The 22,763-nt window shown below is 50.2% G+C and overlaps 1 protein-coding gene across 1 annotated transcript in view; it reads right to left on the reverse strand.

The window, feature by feature from the left end:
• The window catches only part of LOC144487271 (solute carrier family 22 member 7-like), a gene marked incomplete at its 5' end in the record, with an annotated part of 146,418 nt that overhangs the window by 71,170 nt on the left and 52,485 nt on the right, over window positions 1–22,763 (reverse strand). Inside the window, 2 exons of the mRNA XM_078205355.1 lie at window positions 19,894–20,003; window positions 20,708–20,831. Coding sequence (XP_078061481.1) covers window positions 19,894–20,003; window positions 20,708–20,831 — 234 coding nt within the window. The remainder of the gene's footprint in view (window positions 1–19,893; window positions 20,004–20,707; window positions 20,832–22,763) is intronic.

A 22,763-nucleotide genomic window follows, 5' to 3' on the forward strand; every position in this document is an offset into this window, starting at 1 on the left:
AGCAGTGGAAGGGTCTGTTTCTGAATGGAGGGCTGTGACAAGTGGCGTTCCTAAAGGATCAGTGCTGGGACCTTTGCTGTTTGTAATATATATAAATGATTTGGAGGAAAATGTAACTGGATTGATTAGTAGGTTTGCGGACGACACAAAGGTTGGTGGATGTGCGGATAGCGATGAGGACCATCAGAGGATACAGCAGGATATAGATCAGTTGGAGACTCGGGCGGAGAGATGGCAGATGGAGTTTAATCCGGACAAATGTGAAATCATAGAAAGAAATCATAGAAACCCTACAGTACAGAAAGAGGCCATTCGGCCCATCGAGTCTGCACCGACCACAATCCCACCCAGACCCTACCCCCATATCCCTACATATTTTACCCAATAATCCCTCTAACCTACACATCTCAGGTCACTAAGAGGCAATTTTAGCATAGCCAATCAACCTAACCTGCACATCTTTGGACTGTGGGAGGAAACCGGAGCACCCGGAGGAAACCCACGCAGACACGAGGAGAATGTGCAAACTCCACACAGACAGTGACCCAAGCTGAGAATCGAACCCAGGTCCCTGGAGCTGTGAAGCAGCAGTGCTAACCACTGTGCTACCGTGCCGCCCAATGTGAGGTAATGCATTTTGGAAGATCTAATACAGATAGGAAATATACAGTAAATGGCAGAACATATAGAACATAGAACATAGAACAGTACAGCACAGAACAGGCCCTTCGGCCCACGATGTTGTGCCGACCTTCATCTGAAACCAAGATCAAGCTATCCCACTCCCTACCATCCTGGTGTGCTCCATGTGCCTATCCAATAACCGCTTAAATGTTCCTAAAGTGTCTGACTCCACTATCACTGCAGGCAGTCCATTCCACACCCCAACCACTCTCTGCGTGAAGAACCTACCTCTGATATCCTTCCTATATCTCCCACCATGAACCCTATAGTTATGCCCCCTCGTAATAGCTCCATCCACCCGAGGAAATAGTCTTTGAACGTTCACTCGATCTATCCCCTTCATCATTTTATAAACCTCTATTAAGTCTCCCCTCAGCCTCCTCCGCTCCAGAGAGAACAGCCCCAGCTCCCTCAACCTTTCCTCATAAGACCGACACTCCAAACCAGGCAGCATCCTGGTAAATCTCCTCTGCACTCTTTCCAGCGCTTCCACATCCTTCTTATAGTGAGGTGACCAGAACTGCACGCAAGAACCTTTAAGAGTATTGATAGGCAAAGGGATCTGGGTGTACACAGGTCACTGAAAGTGGCAATGCAGGTGGAGAAGGTAGTCAAGAAGGCATACGGCATGCTTACCTTCATCGGCCGGGGTATTGAGTTTAAAAATTGTCAAGTCATGTTGCAGCTTTATAGAACCTTAGTTAGGCCGCACTTGGAATATAGTGTTCAATTCTGGTCGCCACACTACCAGAAGAATGTGGAGGCTTTGGAGAGGGTACAGAAAAGATTTACCAGGATGTTGCCTGGTATGGAGGGCATTAGCTATGAGGAGAGGTTGGAGAAACTTGGTTTGTTCTCACTGGAGCGACGGAGGTTGAGGGGAGACCTGATTGAAGTCTACAAGATCATAAGAGGCATGGACAGAGTGGACAGTCAGAAGCTTTTTCCCAGGGTGAAAGAGTCAATTACTAGGGGGCACAGGTTTAAGGTGTGAGGGGCAAGGTTTAAAGGAGATGTACGAGGCAGAGTTTTTACACAGAGGGTGGTGGGTGCCTGGAACTCGCTGCCGGGGGAGGTAGTGGAAGTGGATACGGTCGTGACTTTTAAGCGGCTTGTGCCCCTGACACTAAGGGGCAATATGGCACGGCCAATCCACCTCACCAGCACATCTTTGGAGTGTGGGAGGAAACCGGATCACCCGGAGGAAACCCACGCAGACATGCGGAGGACGTGCAAACTCCACACAGACAAGCCGGGAATTTAACCCGGATCCCTGGCGCTGTGAGGCAGCAGTGCTAACCCACTGTGTCACCGTGCTGCCCCGGGTCCCTGGCACTGTGAGGCAGCAGTGCTAACCCACTGTGCCACCGTGCTGCCCCGGGTCCCTGGCTCTGTGAGGGAGCAGTGCTAACCCACTGTGTCACCGTGCTGCCCCGGGTCCCTGGCACTGTGAGGGAGCAGTGCTAACCACTGTGTCACCGTGCTGCCCCGGGTCCCTGGCTCTGTGAGGGAGCAGTGCTAACCCACTGTGTCACCGTGCTGCCCCGGGTCCCTGGCTCTGTGAGGGAGCAGTGCTAACCACTGTGCCACCGTGCTGCCCCGGGTCCCTGGCGCTGTGAGGGAGCAGTGCTAACCACTGTGTCACCGTGCTGCCCCGGGTCCCTGGCACTGTGAGACAGCAGTGCTAACCACTGTGCCACCGTGCTGCCCCGGGTCCCTGGCGCTGTGAGGGAGCAGTGCTAACCACTGTGTCACCGTGCTGCCCCGGGTCCCTGGCGCTGTGAGACAGCAGTGCTAACCACTGTGCCACCGTGCTGCCCCGGGTCCCTGGCACTGTGAGGCAGCAGTGCTAACCACTGTGTCACCGTGCTGCCCCGGGTCCCTGGCTCTGTGAGGCAGCAGTGCTAACCACTGTGTCACCGTGCTGCCCCGGGTCCCTGGCGCTGTGAGGCAGCAGTGCTAACCACTGTGTCACCGTGCTGCCCCGGGTCCCTGGCACTGTGAGACAGCAGTGCTAACCACTGTGTCACCGTGCTGCCCCGGGTCCCTGGCACTGTGAGGCAGCAGTGCTAACCACTGTGTCACCGTGCTGCCCCGGGTCCCTGGCACTGTGAGACAGCAGTGCTAACCACTGTGTCACCGTGCTGCCCCGGGTCCCTGGCACTGTGAGACAGCAGTGCTAACCACTGTGTCACCGTGCTGCCCCGGGTCCCTGGCACTGTGAGACAGCAGTGCTAACCACTGTGTCACCGTGCTGCCCCGGGTCCCTGGCACTGTGAGACAGCAGTGCTAACCACTGTGTCACCGTGCTGCCCCGGGTCCCTGGCTCTGTGAGACAGCAGTGCTAACCACTGTGTCACCGTGCTGCCCCGGGTCCCTGGCACTGTGAGGCAGCAGTGCTAACCACTGTGTCACCGTGCTGCCCCGGGTCCCTGGCTCTGTGAGGCAGCAGTGCTAACCCACTGTGTCACCGTGCTGCCCCGGGTCCCTGGCTCTGTGAGGCAGCAGTGCTAACCACTGTGTCACCGTGCTGCCCCGGGTCCCTGGCACTGTGAGGGAGCAGTGCTAACCACTGTGTCACCGTGCTGCCCCGGGTCCCTGGCACTGTGAGGCAGCAGTGCTAACCACTGTGTCACCGTGCTGCCCCGGGTCCCTGGCACTGTGAGGCAGCAGTGCTAACCACAGTGTCACCGTGCTGCCCCGGGTCCCTGGCACTGTGAGGCAGCAGTGCTAACCACTGTGCCACCGTGCTGCCCCGGATCCCTGGCACTGTGAGGGAGCAGTGCTAACCCACTGTGTCACCGTGCTGCCCCGGGTCCCTGGCGCTGTGAGACAGCAGTGTTAACCACTGTGTCACCGTGCCGCCCCGGGTCCCTGGCGCTGTGAGACAGCAGTGTTAACCACTGTGTCACCGTGCTGCCCCGGGTCCCTGGCACTGTGAGGCAGCAGTGCTAACCACTGTGCCACCGTGCTGCCCCGGGTCCCTGGCTCTGTGAGGGAGCAGTGCTAACCACTGTGTCACCGTGCTGCCCCGGGTCCCTGGCTCTGTGAGGGAGCAGCGCTAACCACTGTGTCACCGTGCTGCCCCGGGTCCCTGGCACTGTGAGACAGCAGTGCTAACCACTGTGTCACCGTGCTGCCCCGGGTCCCTGGCACTGTGAGACAGCAGTGCTAACCACTGTGCCACCGTGCTGCCCCGGGTCCCTGGCTCTGTGAGGCAGCAGTGCTAACCACTGTGTCACCGTGCTGCCCCGGGTCCCTGGCTCTGTGAGGCAGCAGTGCTAACCACTGTGTCACCGTGCTGCCCCGGGTCCCTGGCACTGTGAGGGAGCAGTGTGAACCCACTGTGTCACCTTGCTGCCCCGGGTCCCTGGCACTGTGAGGGAGCAGTGCTAACCCACTGTGTCACCGTGCTGCCCCGGGTCCCTGGCGCTGTGAGGGAGCAGTGCTAACCACTGTGTCACCGTGCTGCCCTGGGTCCCTGGCTCTGTGAGGGAGCAGTGCTAACCACTGTGTCACCGTGCCGCCCCGGGTCCCTGGTGCTGTGAGGCAGCAGTGCTAACCACTGTGTCACCGTGCTGCCCTGGGTCCCTGGCTCTGTGAGGGAGCAGTGCTAACCACTGTGTCACCGTGCCGCCCCGGGTCCCTGGTGCTGTGAGGCAGCAGTGCTAACCACTGTGTCACCGTGCTGCCCTGGGTCCCTGGCTCTGTGAGGCAGCAGTGCTAACCACTGTGTCACCGTGCTGCCCCGGGTCCCTGGCACTGTGAGGCAGCAGTGCTAACCACTGTGCCACCGTGCTGCCCCGGGTCCCTGGCACTGTGAGGCAGCAGTGCTAACCACTGTGTCACCGTGCTGCCCCGGGTCCCTGGCACTGTGAGGGAGCAGTGCTAACCACTGTGTCACCGTGCTGCCCCGGGTCCCTGGCGCTGTGAGGCAGCAGTGCTAACCACTGTGTCACCGTGCTGCCCCGGGTCCCTGGCACTGTGAGGCAGCAGTGTGAACCCACTGTGTCACCGTGCTGCCCCGGGTCCCTGGCGCTGTGAGGGAGCAGTGCTAACCCACTGTGTCACCGTGCTGCCCCGGGTCCCTGGCTCTGTGAGGGAGCAGTGCTAACCACTGTGTCACCGTGCTGCCCCGGGTCCCTGGCTCTGTGAGACAGCAGTGCTAACCACTGTGTCACCGTGCTGCCCCGGGTCCCTGGCGCTGTGAGGGAGCAGTGCTAACCACTGTGTCACCGTGCTGCCCCGGGTCCCTGGCACTGTGAGGCAGCAGTGCTAACCACTGTGCCACCGTGCTGCCCCGGGTCCCTGGCACTGTGAGGGAGCAGTGCTAACCACTGTGCCACCGTGCTGCCCCGGGTCCCTGGCTCTGTGAGGGAGCAGTGCTAACCACTGTGTCACCGTGCTGCCCCGGGTCCCTGGCACTGTGAGGGAGCAGTGCTAACCACTGTGTCACCGTGCTGCCCCGGGTCCCTGGCACTGTGAGGCAGCAGTGCTAACCACTGTGTCACCGTGCTGCCCCGGGTCCCTGGCTCTGTGAGGCAGCAGTGCTAACCACTGTGTCACCGTGCTGCCCCGGGTCCCTGGCTCTGTGAGGCAGCAGTGCTAACCACTGTGTCACCGTGCTGCCCCGGGTCCCTGGCACTGTGAGGCAGCAGTGCTAACCACTGTGTCACCGTGCTGCCCCGGGTCCCTGGGGCTGTGAGGCAGCAGTGCTAACCACTGTGTCACCGTGCTGCCCCGGGTCCCTGGAGCTGTGAAGCAGCAGTGCTAACCACTGTGCTACCGTGCCGCCCCGGGTCCCTGGCACTGTGAGGCAGCAGTGCTAACCCACTGTGCCACCGTGCCACCCGGAGTACAGTGGTTGACCACTGTGGTCAACAGTGGCCATGTCCCAATTCCAGAGAGGGTGTTGGGCCTTCACTGTAAGTGAGGACATTCCAGGATTTTCATGCTGCCGATATGAACCTTTTACTCTCTGGAGGAAGGAACCCCAGTCTGTTCTTTATCCAGACATTTTCCAGTTTCTGGCTCTTTTCTCCCATTTGCTTTCCTATCTTGAAGAAACAAAATAACCTCCTCATTTCTTTCTTCTGAAACTGACTACCTGGAATGTCACTTTCCATTTATCCACCCCCTCTACAAGCTTCAGCTCCACAGTGAGACTGCAATCTCCAATGTTCCTTCATTGTCACCGAGTTCAAATCCTGGAACCTCCTTCCAAAGAGCCCTGCTGGTATTATCTACAGATTTCAACACCATACCTTTAATTCCTGAGTGTAAATCATTTCTTTCAACGGTGAACAACCATACTCCCAGCAGGGATCCCAGTGGAATCATCTGAGACCCTTCCCTTTACCCTGACTGCTTTCAATCCATTCTGCTACCTCACCCCTCACTCCATGTGTAGTGACCTTTGTTAGAATTGACAAAGATCAGAGAAAAGTACAGCACAGGAACAGGCCCTTTGACCCCCCCAAGCCTGCGTCGATCATGACGCGCTAACTAAACTAAAAAAAATGTTTCCCTCTATTCCCTCCCTATTCATGGACCCATCCAGATGCCTCTTAAATGTTGCTAATGTGCCTGCTTCCTCCACCCCCTCTGGCAGCGCGTTCCAGGCACCCACCACTCTCTGCGTGAAAAACTTCCCCCACACATCTCCCTTAAACTGTCCCCCTCTCACCTTGAACCTGTGCCCCCTTGTAACTGACACTTCCACCCTGGGGAAAAGCCTCTGACTATCCACCCTGTTTGTGTCAATCCTCTAATATGGCATCTTATCAAAGGTCCTGGGAGAAGCCACAGCTCTGAAATTCTATCCCTAAACCTGTTTGGCTTTATCACCTCTTTTAAGGCACTTATTAAAAGCTACCTCTCTGAACCTAATATCTCATTGCCAAATGTTGTTTGATAATTGTAGTAATCGGGTGAAATCCTGACAATCGTGGGGCGGCACGGTAGCACAGTGGTTAGCACTGCTGCTTCACAGCTCCAGGGTCCCGGGTTCGATTCCCGGCTCGGGTCACTGTCTGTGTGGAGTTTGCACATTCTCCTCGTGTCTGCGTGGGTTTCCTCCGGGTGCTCCGGTTTCCTCCCACAGTCCAAAGATGTGCAGGTTAGGTTGATTGGCCAGGTTAAAAAATTGCCCCTTAGAGTCCTGGGATGTGTAGGTTAGAGGGATTAGCGGGTAAAATATGTGGGGGTAGGGCCTGGGTGGGATTGTGGTCGGTGCAGACTCGATGGGCCGAATGGCCTCCTTCTGCACTGTAGGGTTTCTATGATTTCTATGAAGAGAGGAGAGAAATGTAAAGCTGTCGTCTCCTGTGCTGAAAACAGAGAATGATATGGGAATCTACAGTCCCAGATCACTACACTGCCATCCTGAAAATGCCCCCTTATGCCAACTTTCTGTCCTCTATCAGTTAGCCAATCCTCTACCCATGCTAATATACTAGCCCCAACACTATGGGCTCTTCCCTTAAGCTTTTTGGAAATCCAAGTATATTAGATTTACTGGTTCCCCTTTATCTATCCTGCTCTCATTCCCACCCCAGAGAATTCTAATACATTTGTCAGGTATGATTTCCCCTTCATGAAGCCATACTGACCCTGTTTGATTTTATTATGGGTTTAAAATATAGTTATGTATTATTAAGTTATTTTTCAACCGTACCAGCCTTTAGACCTCTTCATAGGACAACATGCAACCAACAAACAAAGGGAACAAGAAAAAAGATGGAAAATTATAGGCCAATTAGCCTAACCTCAGTTGTTGGCAAAATTCTAGAATCCATCGTTAAGTATGAGATTTCTAAATTCTTGGAAGTGCAGGGTCGGATTAAGACAAGTCAGCATGGATTTAGTAAGGGGAGGTCGTGCCTGACAAACCTGTTAGAGTTCCTTGAAGAGATAACAAATAGGTTAGACCAAGGAGAGCCAATGGATGTTATCTATCTTGACTTCCAAAAGGCCTTTGACAAGGTGCCTCACGGGAGACTGCTGAGTAAAATAAGGGCCCATGGTATTCGAGGCAAGGTACTAACATGGATTGACGATTGGCTGTCAGACAGAAGGCAGAGAGTTGGGATAAAAGGTTCTTTCTCAGAATGGCAACCGGTGACAAGTGGTGTCCCGCAGGGTTCAGTGTTGGGGCCACAGCTGTTCTCTTTATATATTAACGATCTAGATGACGGGACTGGGGGCATTCTGGCCAAGTTTGCCGATGATACAAAGATAGGTGGAGGGGCAGGTAGTATTGAGGAGGTGGGGAGGCTGCAGAAAGATTTAGACAGTTTAGGAGAGTGGTCCAAGAAGTGGCTGATGAAATTCAACGTGGGCAAGTGCGAGGTTGTACACTTTGGAAAAAAGAATAGAGGCATGGACTATTTTCTAAACGGTGACAAAATTCATAATGTTAAAGTGCAAAGGGACTTGGGAGTCCTAGTCCAGGATTCTCTAAAGGTAAACTTGCAGGTTGAGTCCGTAATTAAGAAAGCAAATGTAATGTTGTCATTTATCTCAAGAGGCTTGGAATACAAAAGCAGGGATGTACTTCTGAGGCTTTATAAAGCACTGGTTAGGCCCCATTTGGAGTACTGTGAGCAATTTTGGGCCCCACACCTCAGGAAGGACATACTGGCACTGGAGCGGGTCCAGCGGAGATTCACACGGATGATCCCAGGAATGGTAGGCCTGACATACGATGAACGTCTGAGGATCGTGGGATTATATTCATTGGAGTTTAGGAGGTTGAGGGGAGATCTGATAGAAACTTACAAGATAATGAACGGCTTAGATAGGATGGACGTAGGGAAGTTGTTTCCATTAACAGGGGAGACTAGGACGCGGGGGCACAGCCTGAGAATAAAAGGGAGTCACTTTAGAACAGAGATGAGGAGAAATTTCTTCAGCCAGAGAGTGGTAGGTCTGTGGAATTCATTGCCACAGAGGGCTGTGGAGGCCGAGACGTTGAGCGTCTTCAAGACAGAAATTGATAAATTCTTGATTTCTCGAGGAATTAAGGGCTATGGGGAGAGAGCGGGTAAATGGAGTTGAAATCAACCATGATTGAATGGTGAAGTGGACTCAATGGGCCGAATGGCCTTACTTCCGCTCCTATGTCTTATGGTCTAATAGTGGAACTGCAGACCTTTTCATATTTGAAAAGTGCTATATAAATTCAAATTGTTACTCTTGTTAAAATTTGAGTTTTCTTTGACAGAATTTGAGCATCGCCGGCAGGGTCAACATTTATTGCCCATCCCTAGTTGCCCTTTAGAAAGTGGTGGTGAGCTGCCTTCTTCAACCGCTGCGGTCCACAGTGCTGTTAGGGAGGGATTCCTGGATTTTGAACCAGCGACAGTGAAGGAACAGCGATATATTTCCAAGCCAAGATGGTGAGTGGCTGGGAGGGGAAGCTCCAAGTGGTGGGAACACCCATGTATCTTGTCCTTCTAGATGGTAGTGGTCGTGGGTTTGGAAGGTGTTGCTGAAGGAGCCTTTAAGTTCCACAACTTGTGGTGAGCCCAAAAGGTCCCAACCAGGACAGTGCAGTAATGGACCCACTCAGGGGCCTGCTTTATACAAGGCTCAGTATATGAACTCCACCTGCTGAGTTAATTACCAATCCCCAGGGAGTTTGTATTCAACAAGTCCTAGAGGGAAGTCAATCAGTGATTCCACATGCAAGTCCTGGGGGTTATCACAGAGAGTATTCCATCACACTCCTGACTTGTGCCTTGTAGATGGTGGACAGGCTTTGGGGAGTCAGGAGGTGAGTTAGTCACCACAGGTTCCTTGCTTTTGACCTGCTCTGGTAGCCATAATATTTACAAAGCTAATCCAGTTCAGTTTCTGGTCAATAGGAACCCCCAGGATTTTGGTAGTGGGGAATTCAGCGATAGAAAATCTATCTATCTTTGCCTTAAAAACATTCAATGAGATAGCCTCAACTGCTTCACTGGGCAGGGAATTCCACAGATTCACAACCCTTTGGGTGAAGAAGTTCCTCCTCAACTCAGTCCTAAATATGCTCCTCTTTATTTTGAGGCCATGCCCCCTTCCCGCCAGTGGAAACAACTTCCCTGCTTCTATCTTATCTATTCCCTTCATAATTTTAAATGTTTCTATAAGATCCCCCCCCCTCATTCTTCTAAATTCCAATGAATATAGCCCCAGTCTACCCAGTCTCTCATAAGCCAACCCTCTCAACTCTGGAATCAACCCAGTGAATCTCCTCTGCACCCCCTCCAGTGCCAGTATATCCTTTCTCAAGTAAGGAGACCATAACTGTACACAGTACTCCAGGTGTGGCCTCACCAGCACCTTATACAGCTGCAACATAACCTCGCTGTTTTTAAACTCCATCCCTCTAGCAATGAAGGACAAAATTCCATTTGCCTTCTTAATTACCTGCTGCACCTGCAAACCAACTCCTTGAGATTCCTGCACAAGGACACCCAGGTCCCTCTGCACAGCAGCATGCTGCAATTTTTTACCATTTAAATAATAGTCCATTTTGCTGTTATTCCTATCAAAATGGATGACCTCACATTTACCAACATTGTACTCCATCTGCCAGACCCTCACCCACACACTTAGACTATCTATATCCCTTTGCAGACTTTCAGCATCCTCTGCACACTTTGCTCTGCCACCCATCTTAGTGTCATCTGCGAATTTTGACACACTGCACTTGGTCCCCAACTCCAAATCGTCTATGTAAATCGTAAACAATTGTGGTCCCAACACTGATCCCTGAGGCACACCACTAGTCACTGATCGCCAACCAGGAAAACACCCATTTACCCCCACTCTTTGCTTTCTGTTAGTTAACCAATCCACTATCCATGCTAATACATTACCTGTAACACTGTGCACCTTTATCGGATGGAGCAGTATTTGGTGCGGCACCTTGTCAAATGCCTTCTGGAAATCCAGATACACCACATCCACAGGTTCCCCATTGCACGTAATATCCTCAAAGAATTCCACTAAATTAATTAAACACGACCTGCCCTTCATGAACCCATGCTGCGTCTTACCAATGGGACAATTTATATCCAGATGTCTCGCTATTTCTTCCTTGATGATAGATTCAAGCATTTTCCCTGCTACAGAAGTTAAGCTAACCGGCCTATAGTTACCTGCCTTTTGTCTACCTCCTTTTTTAAACAGTGGCGTCACATTTGCTGTTTCCAATCTGCGGGAACCACCCCAGAGTCCAGTGAATTTTGGTAAATTACCACCAGTGCATTTGCTATTTCCTCCGCCTTCTCAAAGAACAAAGAAAATTACAGCACAGGGACAGGCCCTTCGGCCCCTCCAAGCCTGCACCGATGGAACTAAAACCCCCGACCCTTCCGGGGACCATATCCCTCTATTCCCATCCTATTCATGTATTTGTCAAGATGTCCCTTAAAAGTCACTACCGTATCCGCTTCCACTACCTCCCCGGCAACGAGTTCCAGGCACCCACCACCCTCTGTGTAAAAACACTTGCCTCGTACATCTCCTTTAAACCTTGCCCCTTGCACCTTAAACCTCTGCCCCCTAGTAATGGACTCTTCCACCCTGGGAAAAAGCTTCTGACTATCCACTCTGTCTATGCCTCTCATAATCTTTTAGACTTCTATCAGGTCGCCCCTCAACCCCCGTCACTCCAGTGAGAACAAACCAAGTTTCTCCAACCTCTCCTCATAGCTAATGCCCTCCATACCAGGCAACATCCTGGTAAATCTTTTCTGTACCCTCTCCAAAGCCTCCACATCCTTCTGGGAGTGTGGCGACCAGAATTGAACACTATATGGGATTTAATGGGATTGAGGGCTATAGATAGGCCTAGAGGTAGGGATATGATCAGCGCAACTTGTGGGCCGAAGGGCCTGTTTGTGCTGTGGCTTTCTATGTTCTATATTCCAAGTGCGGCCTCACTAAGGTTCTATAAAGCTGCATCATCTCTTTCAGTAGCTGGGATGCATTCCATCAGGGCCAGGAGATTTGTCTACCTTTAGCTTCAAAGAACAAAGAACAATACAGCACAGGAACAGGCCCTTCGGCCCTCCAAGCCCGCGCCGCTCCCTGGTCCAAACTAGACCATTCTTTTGTATCCCTCCATTCCCACTCCGTTCATATGGCTATCTAGATAAGTCTTAAACGTTCCCAGTGTGTCCGCCTCCACCACCTTGCCTGGCAGCGCATTCCAGGCCCCCACCACCCTCTGTGTAAAATATGTCCTTCTGATATCTGTGTTAAACCTCCCCCCCCTTCACCTTGAACCTATGACCCCTCGTGAACGTCACCACCGACCTGGGGAAAAGCTTCCCACCGTTCACCCTATCTATGCCCTTCATAATTTTATACACCTCTATTAAGTCTCCCCTCATCCTCCGTCTTTCCAGGGAGAACAACCCCAGTTTACCCAATCTCTCCTCATAACTAAGCCCCTCCATACCAGGCAACATCCTGGTAAACCTCCTCTGCACTCTCTCCAAGCTTACCTCAAGTGCTTCTTTAGTGATAGTAGTTTCTAGGTCCTGTCCTGCCATCACCTTCCTGTCATCAATTTTTGGCATGTTATTTGTGTTTTCCACTGTGAAGACCGACACAAAATACCTGTTCAATGCCTCAGCCATTTTCTCATTTCCAGTTATTACATCCCCCTTCCATCCTCTAAAGGACCAATGTTTACTTTAGTCACTCTTTTTCCTTTTATATATTTGTAGAAACTTTTGCTCTGTTTTTATATTCCGAGCGAGTTTACTCTCATAATCCGGCTTACTTTTCTTTATAGCTTTTTTTATGGCTTTCTGTTGACCTTTAAAGATTTCCCAATCCTCTTGTTTCCCACTAATCTTTGCCACTTTGTATGCATTTTCTTTCAATTTGATCCCTCCTTTATTTCCTTAGATATCCATGGCTGATTATCTCTTTTTCTACAGTCCTTCCTTATCACTGGTATATACTTTTGCTGAGCACTGTGAAAGATCGCTTTGAAAGTCCTCCACTGTTCCTCAATTGTCCCACCTTAAAGTTTTTGCTCCCAGTCTACTTTAGCCAACTCCTCCCTCATCCCTTTATAGTCTCCTTTGTTTAAGCACAAGACACTGGTATTGGATTTTACCTTCTCACGCTCCATCGGTATTTTAAATTCATCCATTCTGTGATCGCTCCTTCGAGAGGATCCCTAACTATGAGATAATTAATTATCCCTGTCTCATTACACAGGACCAGATCTGGGATAGCTTGCTCCCTTGTAGGTTCCATTACATACTGTTCAAGGAAGCTATTGCGGATACATTCTATGAACTCCTGCTCAAAGCTGCCTTGACCGACCTGGTTTGACCAATTGATATGTAGATTAAAATTCCCCATGATAATTGCTGTCCCAGTTTTACATGCATCAGTTATTTCTTTGTTTATTTCTCGTCCCACCATGATGTCATTATTTGGTGGCCTATAGACTACGCCTATCAGTGACTTTTTCTCCTTACTATTTCTAATTTCATCCAAATGGATTCAACCTTTTTTCCATAGAACCGATATCATCTCTCACTGCCGCCCTGATATCATCCTTAAATATCAGAGATACACCACCTCCCCTACCTTCCTATCTGTCCCTCCGAACAGTTTGATACCCCTGGATATTTAACTCCCAATCGTGACCATCCTGAAACCATGTCTCTGTAATGGCCACAAATCACACTCGTTCACAATGATTTGTGTCGTCATTCACCTTGTTTCCAATGCTACAAACATTCAGATAAAGTGCCCTTATGCTAGTTTTTATACCTTCTTTTTGAATTCTAACACTTCCATTAATAACATCTCCTGAGTTCTCCTTCCTTTTAACCTTTTCCATAATTTTCCATGTAGTTGAACCCACCTCCCCACATGCTAAGGTGCTGCTTTGTTTCCCATTAACCATGATATCTATGACATTGTCCTTGTTTGTTCTTTCTGTCCAGAGGCAATGCTGTCCAGAATTGAGCTGAGTTTCTGATCCAATCTCGGGCCCATCACTAGGATTTCCTATTTCCACCTCCTTATCACTGCCCCTCCTCAGTGTCTTGGCTGCTCAAACAGTCATTGTTATCTCCAGACTTGTCTATTCCATAAGACCATAAGACATAGGAGCAGAATTAGGCCATTCGGCCCATCGAGTCTGCTGCACCATTCAATCATGGCTGATATTTTTCTCATCCCCATTCTCCTTCCTTTTCCCCATAACTCCTGATTAATCAAGAACCTATCTATCTCTGTCTTAAAGACACTCAATGACCTGGCCTCCACAGCCCTCTGCGGCAAAGAGTTCCACAGATTCACCACCCTCTGGCTGAAGAAATTCCTTCTTATCTCAGTTTTAAAGGAGCGTCCCTTCACTCTGAGGTTGTGCCCTCGAGTTCTAGTCTCTCCCACTAGTGGAAACATCCTCTCCACATCCACTTTATCTAGGCCTCTCAGTATTCTGTAAGTTTCAATTGGATGCCCCCTCATCCTTCTACACTCCATCAAGGAAGGCTGAAAGGGTCACGAAAAGTCATTGGCCAGTGGGATTAAAGAAAATCCCAAGGCTTTTTATACATATATAAAGAGCAAGAGGGTCGCCAGGGAGAGGGTTGGCCCAATCAAGGATGGGGGAGGGAATCTATGCGTGGAGCCAGAGGAAATGGGTGAGGTATTAAATGAGTACTTTGCGTCAGTATTCACCAAAGAGAAAGACTTGGTGGATGATGAGTCTGGGAAAGGATGTGTAGATAGTTTGAGTCATGTTGAGATCAAAAAGGAGGATGTATTGGTGTTCTTGAGAAACATTAAGGTAGACAAGTCTGCAGGGTCTGATGGGATATACCCCAGAATACTGAGAGAGGCAAGGGAGGAAATTGCTGGGGCCTTGAGAGAAATCTTTGTATCCTCACTGGCTACAGGGGAGGTCCCAGAGGATTGGAGAATAGCCAATGTTGTTCCTTTGTTTAAGAAGGGTAGCAAGAAAAATCCAGGTGATTACAGGCCGGTGAGCCTTACATCAGTGGTAGGGAAATTATTGGAGAGGATTCTTCGAGACAGGATTTACTCCCACTTGGAAATAAGTGGACGTATTAGTGAGAGGCAGCATGGTTTTGTGAAGGGGAGGTCGTGTCTCACAAACTTGATCGAGTTTTTCGAGGAAGTGACGAAGATGATTGATGAGGGTAGGACAGTGGATGTTGTCTACATGGACTTCAGTAAGGCCTTTGACAAGGTCCCTCATGGCAGACTGGTGCAGAAGGTGAAGTCGCATGGGATCAGAGGTGAGCTGGCAAGGTGGATACAAAACTGGCTCGGTCAAAGAAGACAGAGGGTAGCAGTGGAAGGGTGCGTTTCTGAATGGAGGGCTGTGACAAGTGGTGTTCCTCAGGGATCTGTGCTGGGACCTTTGCTGTTTGTAATATATATAAATGATTTAGAGGAAAATGTAACTGGATTGATAAGTAAGTTTGCGGACGACACAAAGGTTGGTGGATTTGTGCGTAGCGATGAGGACCATCAGAGGGTACAGCAGGATATAGATTAGTTGGAGACTTGGGCGGAGAGATGGCAGATGGAGTTTAATCCGGACAAATGTGAGGTCATGCATTTTGGAAGGTCTAATACAGATAGGAAATATACAGTAAATGGCAGAACCCTTAGGAGTATTGATTGGCAAAGGGATCTGGGTGTACAGATACACAGGTCACTGAAAGTGGCAATGCAGGTGGAGAAGGTAGTCAAGAAGGCACACGGCATGCTTGCCTTCATCGGCCGGGGTATTGAGTTTAAAAATTGGCAAGTCATGTTGCAGCTTTATAGAACCTTAGTTAGGCCGCACTTGGAATATAGTGTTCAATTCTGGTCGTCACACTACCAGAAGGATGTGGAGGCTTTGGAGAGGGGACAGAAAAGATTTACCAGGATGTTGCCTGGTATGGAGGGCATTAGCTATGAGGAGAGGTTGGAGAAACTTCTTTTGTTCTCACTGGAACGACGGAGGTTGAGGGGAGACCTGATAGAAGTCTACAAGATTATGAGAGGCATGGGCAGAGTGGATAGTCAGAAGCTTTTTCCCAGGGTGGAAGAGGAGAGATTGAACAGATTGGGTTTGTACTCGTTGGAGTTTAGAAGGATGAGGGGTGAACTTATAGAGACATATAAGATAATGAAGGGGCTGGATAGGGTAGAGGTGGAGAGATTCTTTCCACTTAGAAGGGAAACCAGAACTAGAGGGCACAGCCTCAAAATAAGGGGGGGCCGGTTCAGAACAGAGTTGAGGGGGAACTTCTTCTCTCAGAGGGTAGTGAATCTCTGGAATTCTCTGCCCATTGAAGTGCTGGAGGCTTCCTCGTTGAATATGTTTAAATCACGGGTAGATAGTTTTCTGATCGATAAGGGAATTAGGGGATATGGGGAGCAGGCGGGTAAGTGGAACTGATTCGCTTCAGATCAGCCATGATCTTGTTGAATGGCGGGGCAGGCTCGAAGGGCCAGATGGCCTACTCCTGCTCCTATTTCTTATGTTCTTATGTTCTAAGAGTCAGTTACTAGGGGGCATAGGTTTAAGGCGCGAGGGGCAAGGTTTAAAGGAGATGTACGAGGCAGATTTTTTACACAGGGTGGTGGGTGCCTGGAACTCGTTGCCGGGGGAGGGAGTGGAAGTGGATACGGTCGTGACTTTTAAGGGGCGTCTTGACAAGTACATGAATAGGATGGGAATAGAGGGATATGGTCCCCGGAAGGGTAGAGGGTTTTAGTTCAGTCGGGCAGCAGGGTCGGTGCGGGCTTGGAGGGGCCGAAGGGCCTGTTCCTGTGCTGTAATTTTCTTTGCTCTTTGTTCCTCATATTACCAACCCTTCATTCCTGGGATCATTCCCATTGTCTATCCTACATAAACCCAGCTGCCGGGGTGTTAACCTGCACCAAGTCCCATTTCCCTGTCACCCCGTGTTTCTCAGCTCCGTTGGCTCCTCATCCTGCAATGTCCTGATGTTACAATTCTTATCCTTTTGTTTTCAAGTCTGTCAGCCTTCTTATCTCAGAAATCTGCTCCAGCCCCACAACTCCCAAAATGTCCCTTTAATTCTGACTTTGTGCAAACTTATAATTTTATTTGCTGCAAGATTTTTGCCTGGCCCCTGAGATGCAGAATTCTCACCCAAAACCTCTCCAACTCTCATCTTCCCTCCTTTAAAGTGACTGTATAACCTACCTATCCGAATTAAAGGCAAATACTGCGTATGCTGGTGTCTGAAACATGAACAGAAAGTGGTGGGGTCATCCAGACTCGAAACGTTGGCTCTATTCCCCCTCCACAGAGGCTGCCAAACCTGCTGAGATGCATTTTGTTTATGCCACTCATCCTGGTCCCTGACTGTGCAACCCGGTTTTGTCTGATAACAACTTCTGGGAGGCGAGGGAGGAGATTGCAGAGCCTTTGGCTTTGATCTTTATGTCGTCATTGTCTACAGGAACAGTGCCAGAAGACTGGAGGATCGCAAATGTTGTCCCCTTGTTCAAGAAGGGGAGTAGAGACAACCCTGGTAATTATAGACCGGTGAGCCTTACTTCTGTTGTGGGCAAAGTTTTGGAAGGGATTCTAAGAGATAGGATTTATAATCATCTAGAAAGGAATAATTTGATTAGGGATAGTCAGCACGGTTTTGTGAAGGGTAGGTCGTGCCTCACAAACCTTATTGAGTTCTTTGAGAACTCAATTTGGTTGAGCTTTCTGAGGAGGTGACAAAAACGATTGACGAGGGAAGGGCCGTGGATGTCGTCTATATGGATTTTAGTAAAGCGTTTGACAAGGTCCCTCATGGCAGGCTGGTGCAAAAGGTTAAATCTCACAGGATAAAAGGTGAGCGAGCGAGATGGGTGGAGAACTGGCTTAGCCATAGAAGACAGAGGGTAGCAGTGGAGGGGTCTTTTTCCGGTTGGAGGTCTGTGACTAATGGTGTTCCGCAGGGCTCTGTACTGGGACCTCTGCTGTTTGTGATATATATAAATGATTTGGAGGAAGATGTAGCTGGTGTGATCAGTAAGTTTGCGGACGACACAAAGATTGCTGGAGTTGCGGATAGTGATGAACATTGTCAGAGAATACAGCAGGATATAGATAGGCTGGAACATTGGGCGGAGAAATGGCAGATGGAATTTAATCCAGATAAATGCGAAGCGATGCATTTCGGTAGATCTAATGTAAGGGGGAGCTAAACAATAAATGGCAGAACCATCAGGAGTATAGACACACAGAGGGAGCTGGGTGTACAAGTCCACAGATCCTTAAAGGTGGCAGCACAGGTGGAGAGGGTGGTCAAGAATGCATATGGCATGCTTGCCTTTATTGGAGGGGGCATAGAATATAAAAGTTGGCATATGATGTTGCAGCTCTATAGAACGTTGGTTAGGCCACATTTGGAATACTGTGCCCAGTTCTGGTCGCCACACTACCAGAAGGACTTGGAGGCTTTGGAGAGAGTACAGAGGAGGTTTACCAGGATGTTGCCTGGTATGGAGGGTCTTAGCTATGAGGAGAGATTGGGTAAACTGGGGATGTTCTCCCTGGAAAGACGGAGGTTGAGGGGTGACCTAATAGAGGTGTATAAAATTATGAAGGGCATAGATAGGGTGAACAGTGGGAAGCTTTTTTCCAGGGCGGAGGTGATGAACACAAGGGGTCACGGGTTCAAGGTGAGGGGGGCAAGGTTCAACACAGATGTCAGGGAGACGTATTTTACACAGAGGGTGGTGGGGGCCTTGAATGCACTGCCAAGCAAGGTGATTGAGGCGGACACGCTGGGATCGTTTAAGACTTATCTAGATAGCCACATGGACAGACTGGGAATAGAGGGATACAAACGAATGGTCTAGTTGGGCACATGAGCGGCGCAGGCTTGGAGGGCCGAAGGGCCTGTTCCTGTGCTGTATTGTTCTTTGTTCTTTGAGAAAGTGACCAAAGAGACGGATGAGGATAAAGCAGTTGATGTGGTGTATATGGATTTCCCCACGGGTTCCCCACGGTAAGCCATTGCAGAAGATATGAGGCATGGGATTGAGGGTGATTTAGTGGTTTGGATCAGGAATTGGCTAGCTGTAAGAAGACAGAGGGTGGTGGTTGATGGGAAATGTTCATCCTGGAGTTCAGTCACTAGTGGTGTACCGCAAGGATCTGTTTTGGGGTAAATTTGCGGATGACACTAAAGTCGGTGGAGTTGTAGACAGTGCGGAGGGAAGTGGCAGGTTACAGAGGGACATAGATAAGCTGCAGAGCTGGGCTGAGAGGTGGCAAATGGAGTTTAATGCGGAAAAGTGTGAGGTGATTCACTTTGGAAGGAGTAACAGGATTACAGAGTACTGGGCTAATGGTAAGATACTTGGTAGTGTGGATGAACAGAGAGATCTCGGTGTCCATGTGCATAGATCCCTGAAAGTTGGCACCCAGGTTGATAGGGTTGTTAAGAAGGCGTACGGTGTGTTAGCTTTTATTGGTAGAGGGATTGAGTTTCGGAGCCAGGAGGTCATGTTGCAGCTGTACAAAACTCTGGTGCGGCCGCATTTGGAGTATTGCGTACAGTTCTGGTCGCCGCATTATAGGAAGGATGTGGATGCATTGGAAAGGGTGCAGAGGAGATTTACCAGGATGTTGCCTGGTATGGTGGGAAGGTCTTATAAGGAAAGGCTGAGGGACTTGAGGTTGTTTTCGTTAGAGAGAAGAAGGTTAAGGGGTGACTTAATAGAGGCATACAAGATGATCAGAGGATTAGATAGGGTGGATAGTGAGAGCCTTTTTCCTCGGATGGTGATGGCTAGCACGAGGGGATATAGCTTTAAATTGAGGGGTGAGAGATATAGGACAGATGTTAGAGGTAGGTTCTTTACTCAGAGAGTAGTAAGGGCGTGGAATGCCCTGCCTGCAGCAGTCGTGGACTCGTCAACATTAAGGGCATTTAAGTGGTTATTGGATAAACATATGGATGATATTGGAATAGTGTAGATTAGAGGGGCTTTAGATTGGTTTCACTGGTCGGCGCAACATCGAGGGCCGAAGGGCCTGTACTGCGCTGTAATGTTCTATGTTCTATGTTCTAAAGGTCTGAGTGTCATAAAGTGCCAATGTAGATATTTGCCACACTTATATTGTCAATGTGTTGTCCATGCTGTAAATCTCGCTCTATAATGCCAGTTCAAAAAACATACCAAACAATCCCAGAGTAGAAAGTCAGCTTCCTTATCTGTGGGGTCTTCACAATATCCCAGAATGAATACTGCTTATCAGGTGCATCCGTGTCCACAGCCATTTGCAAAGTCTAAAACAAGGAGAAGGGAGATGCAGCTCTTTCACTCACTCAGTGTTCAGTGTTGAAGCTGAGAGCTTACAGCACAACCCCCCCTCCGCCTCCCAGCCCCCCCTCCGCCTCCCAACCCCTCCTCCGCCTCCCAACCCCTCCTCCGCCTCCCAACCCCCCCTCCGCCTCCCAACCCCCCCTCCGCCTCCCAACCCCCCCTCTGCCTCCCAACCCCCCCTCCGCATGCCAGCCCCCCCCCTCCGCACGCCAGCCCCCTCCCTCCGCACGCCAGCACCCCCCCCCTCCGCACGCCGCCCCCCCCCACTCCGCACGCCGGCCCCCCCCTCCGCACGCCGCCCCCCCCCCTCCGCACGCCAGCCCCCCCTCTGCACGAACCATCTTCCCCGAGACCACAATATGTCATAAACTGTCGCCCCCCTCCCCCACCCCCTGCCCCTCCCCCTCCCCCTCCCCCGTCCCGCCCTCTCCCCCAGCCCCTCCCCTTCCCTTCCCCACCCCCTCCCCCGCCCTGCACCCTCCCCGCCCCTCCTCCGCCCCCTCCCCGCCCCCCGCCCCCGCTCCCCCTCCCCGCTCCCCCTCCCCGCCCCCTCCCCGCCCCCTCCCCCGCCCCTTCCCCCGCTCCCCCTCCCCCGCTCCCCCTCCCTGCCCCCTCCCCCGCTCCCCCTCCCCCGTCCCCTCCCCCAGGCACTGGGATCATTCTTTACCTCGATGGACAGTCCAGGATCACAGGTATTCCTCTTGTTTACCCGGCCACATTTCAGCAGGCTCACCTGAGCTGCTTCTGTTTTCCCATTGGCCAGGAGCCACCTGGCAGATTCTGGGATCCACCTGTGCAAACAGGATTATTGTGCAGGTGAGAGTTTGAACATCAATAACTAACTCTAATCTGTTGTCAGAACTCTGAGTGAAGACGGCTGCTGCTTTCTGATAGGCGACAGTCCACCTTGTTTTAAGAGTTATTGTGAGATATGGCATAATGTTACTTCTACATGAAGCTGAATTGTAGAACCATAAGCAGGCTTTAAAGCAGGTTATAGTGTGCAAACATCAGTCTTAACACAGAAACCACCGAAGATACACAACATGGGACCGAAACAAGAAAGAACAAAGAAAGTGGCTTATCTGAACATAGTAAGAAGTTTAACAACACCAGGTTAAAGTCCAACAGGTTTATTTGGTAGCAAAAGCCACACAAGCTTTCAAGGCTCTGAGCCCCTTCTTCAGGTGAGTGGGAATTCTGTTCACAAACAGAACTTATAAAGACACAGACTCAATTTACATGAATAATGGTTGGAATGCGAATACTTACAACTAATCCAGTCTTTAAGAAACAAAACAATGGCATTGGAGAGAGCATCAAGACAGGCTAAAAAGATGTGTATTGTCTCCAGACAAGACAGCCAGTGAAACTCTGCAGGTCCTGATAGAAACTGATAGCCAAGTTCCGCACACACAAGGACGGCCTCAACCGGGATATTGGGTTCATGTCACACTATTTGTAACCCCCACAGTTGCCTCACCCTTTATCCCGCTTTTCATCGGAAACATATCCATCTTGTTCTTGAGTCCATTGATGGATTCTGCACCCCCTGTGCTCTAGACAGAGTTCCACAGTTTCACAACCCACTGAGAGAAGCCGTTTCTCCTCAGCTCAGTTTTAAACCTTCCTCCTCTGACTCTATCTATGACCTCTTGTTCTAGACTGTCCCACAAGGGGGACTGCTGTTCAACATTCACCTTATCAATCCCCTTTAACATTTTATAAAAGTTGATCAAATCCCCCTCATTCTTCTGAACTCCAGTGAGGATAGACCTAACCTGCTCAATCTCCCTTCAAATGACAAGACAAATCAAACAAGTCAACCTTCGCTGAACTGTCTCTAATGCATTTACATCCTCCCTCAAATCAGGTAACAAAACTGGACACAATGCCCCTGATACAGTGTCACCAAAACTGTACACAATGCTCCTGATACAGTGTCACCAAAACTGTACGCAGTGCCCCCGATACAGTGTCACCAAAACTGTACACAGTGCCCCTGATACAGTGTCACCAAAACTGTACACAGTGCCCCCGATACAGTGTCACCAAAACTGTACACAGTGCCCCTGATACAGTGTCACCAAAACTGTACACAGTGCCCCCGATACAGTGTCACCAAAACTGTACACAATGCTCCTGATACAGTGTCACCAAAACTGTACACAGTGCCCCCGATACAGTGTCACCAAAACTGTACACAATGCTCCTGATACAGTGTCACCAAAACTGTACACAGTGCCCCCGATACAGTGTCACCAAAACTGTACGCAGTGCCCCTGATACAGTGTCACCAAAACTGTACACAGTGCCCCTGATACAGTGTCACCAAAACTGTACACAGTGCCCCCGATACAGTGTCACCAAAACTGTACACAGTGCCCCTGATACAGTGTCACCAAAACTGTACACAGTGCCCCCGATACAGTGTCACCAAAACTGTACACAGTGCCCCTGATACAGTGTCACCAAAACTGTACACAGTGCCCCCGATACAGTGTCACCAAAACTGTACACAATGCTCCTGATACAGTGTCACCAAAACTGTACACAGTGCCCCCGATACAGTGTCACCAAAACTGTACACAATGCTCCTGATACAGTGTCACCAAAACTGTACACAGTGCCCCCGATACAGTGTCACCAAAACTGTACGCAGTGCCCCTGATACAGTGTCACCAAAACTGTACACAGTGCCCCTGATACAGTGTCACCAAAAC

This window comes from Mustelus asterias, unplaced genomic scaffold, assembly GCF_964213995.1.
Source record: "Mustelus asterias unplaced genomic scaffold, sMusAst1.hap1.1 HAP1_SCAFFOLD_694, whole genome shotgun sequence".
NCBI lineage: Eukaryota > Metazoa > Chordata > Chondrichthyes > Carcharhiniformes > Triakidae > Mustelus > Mustelus asterias.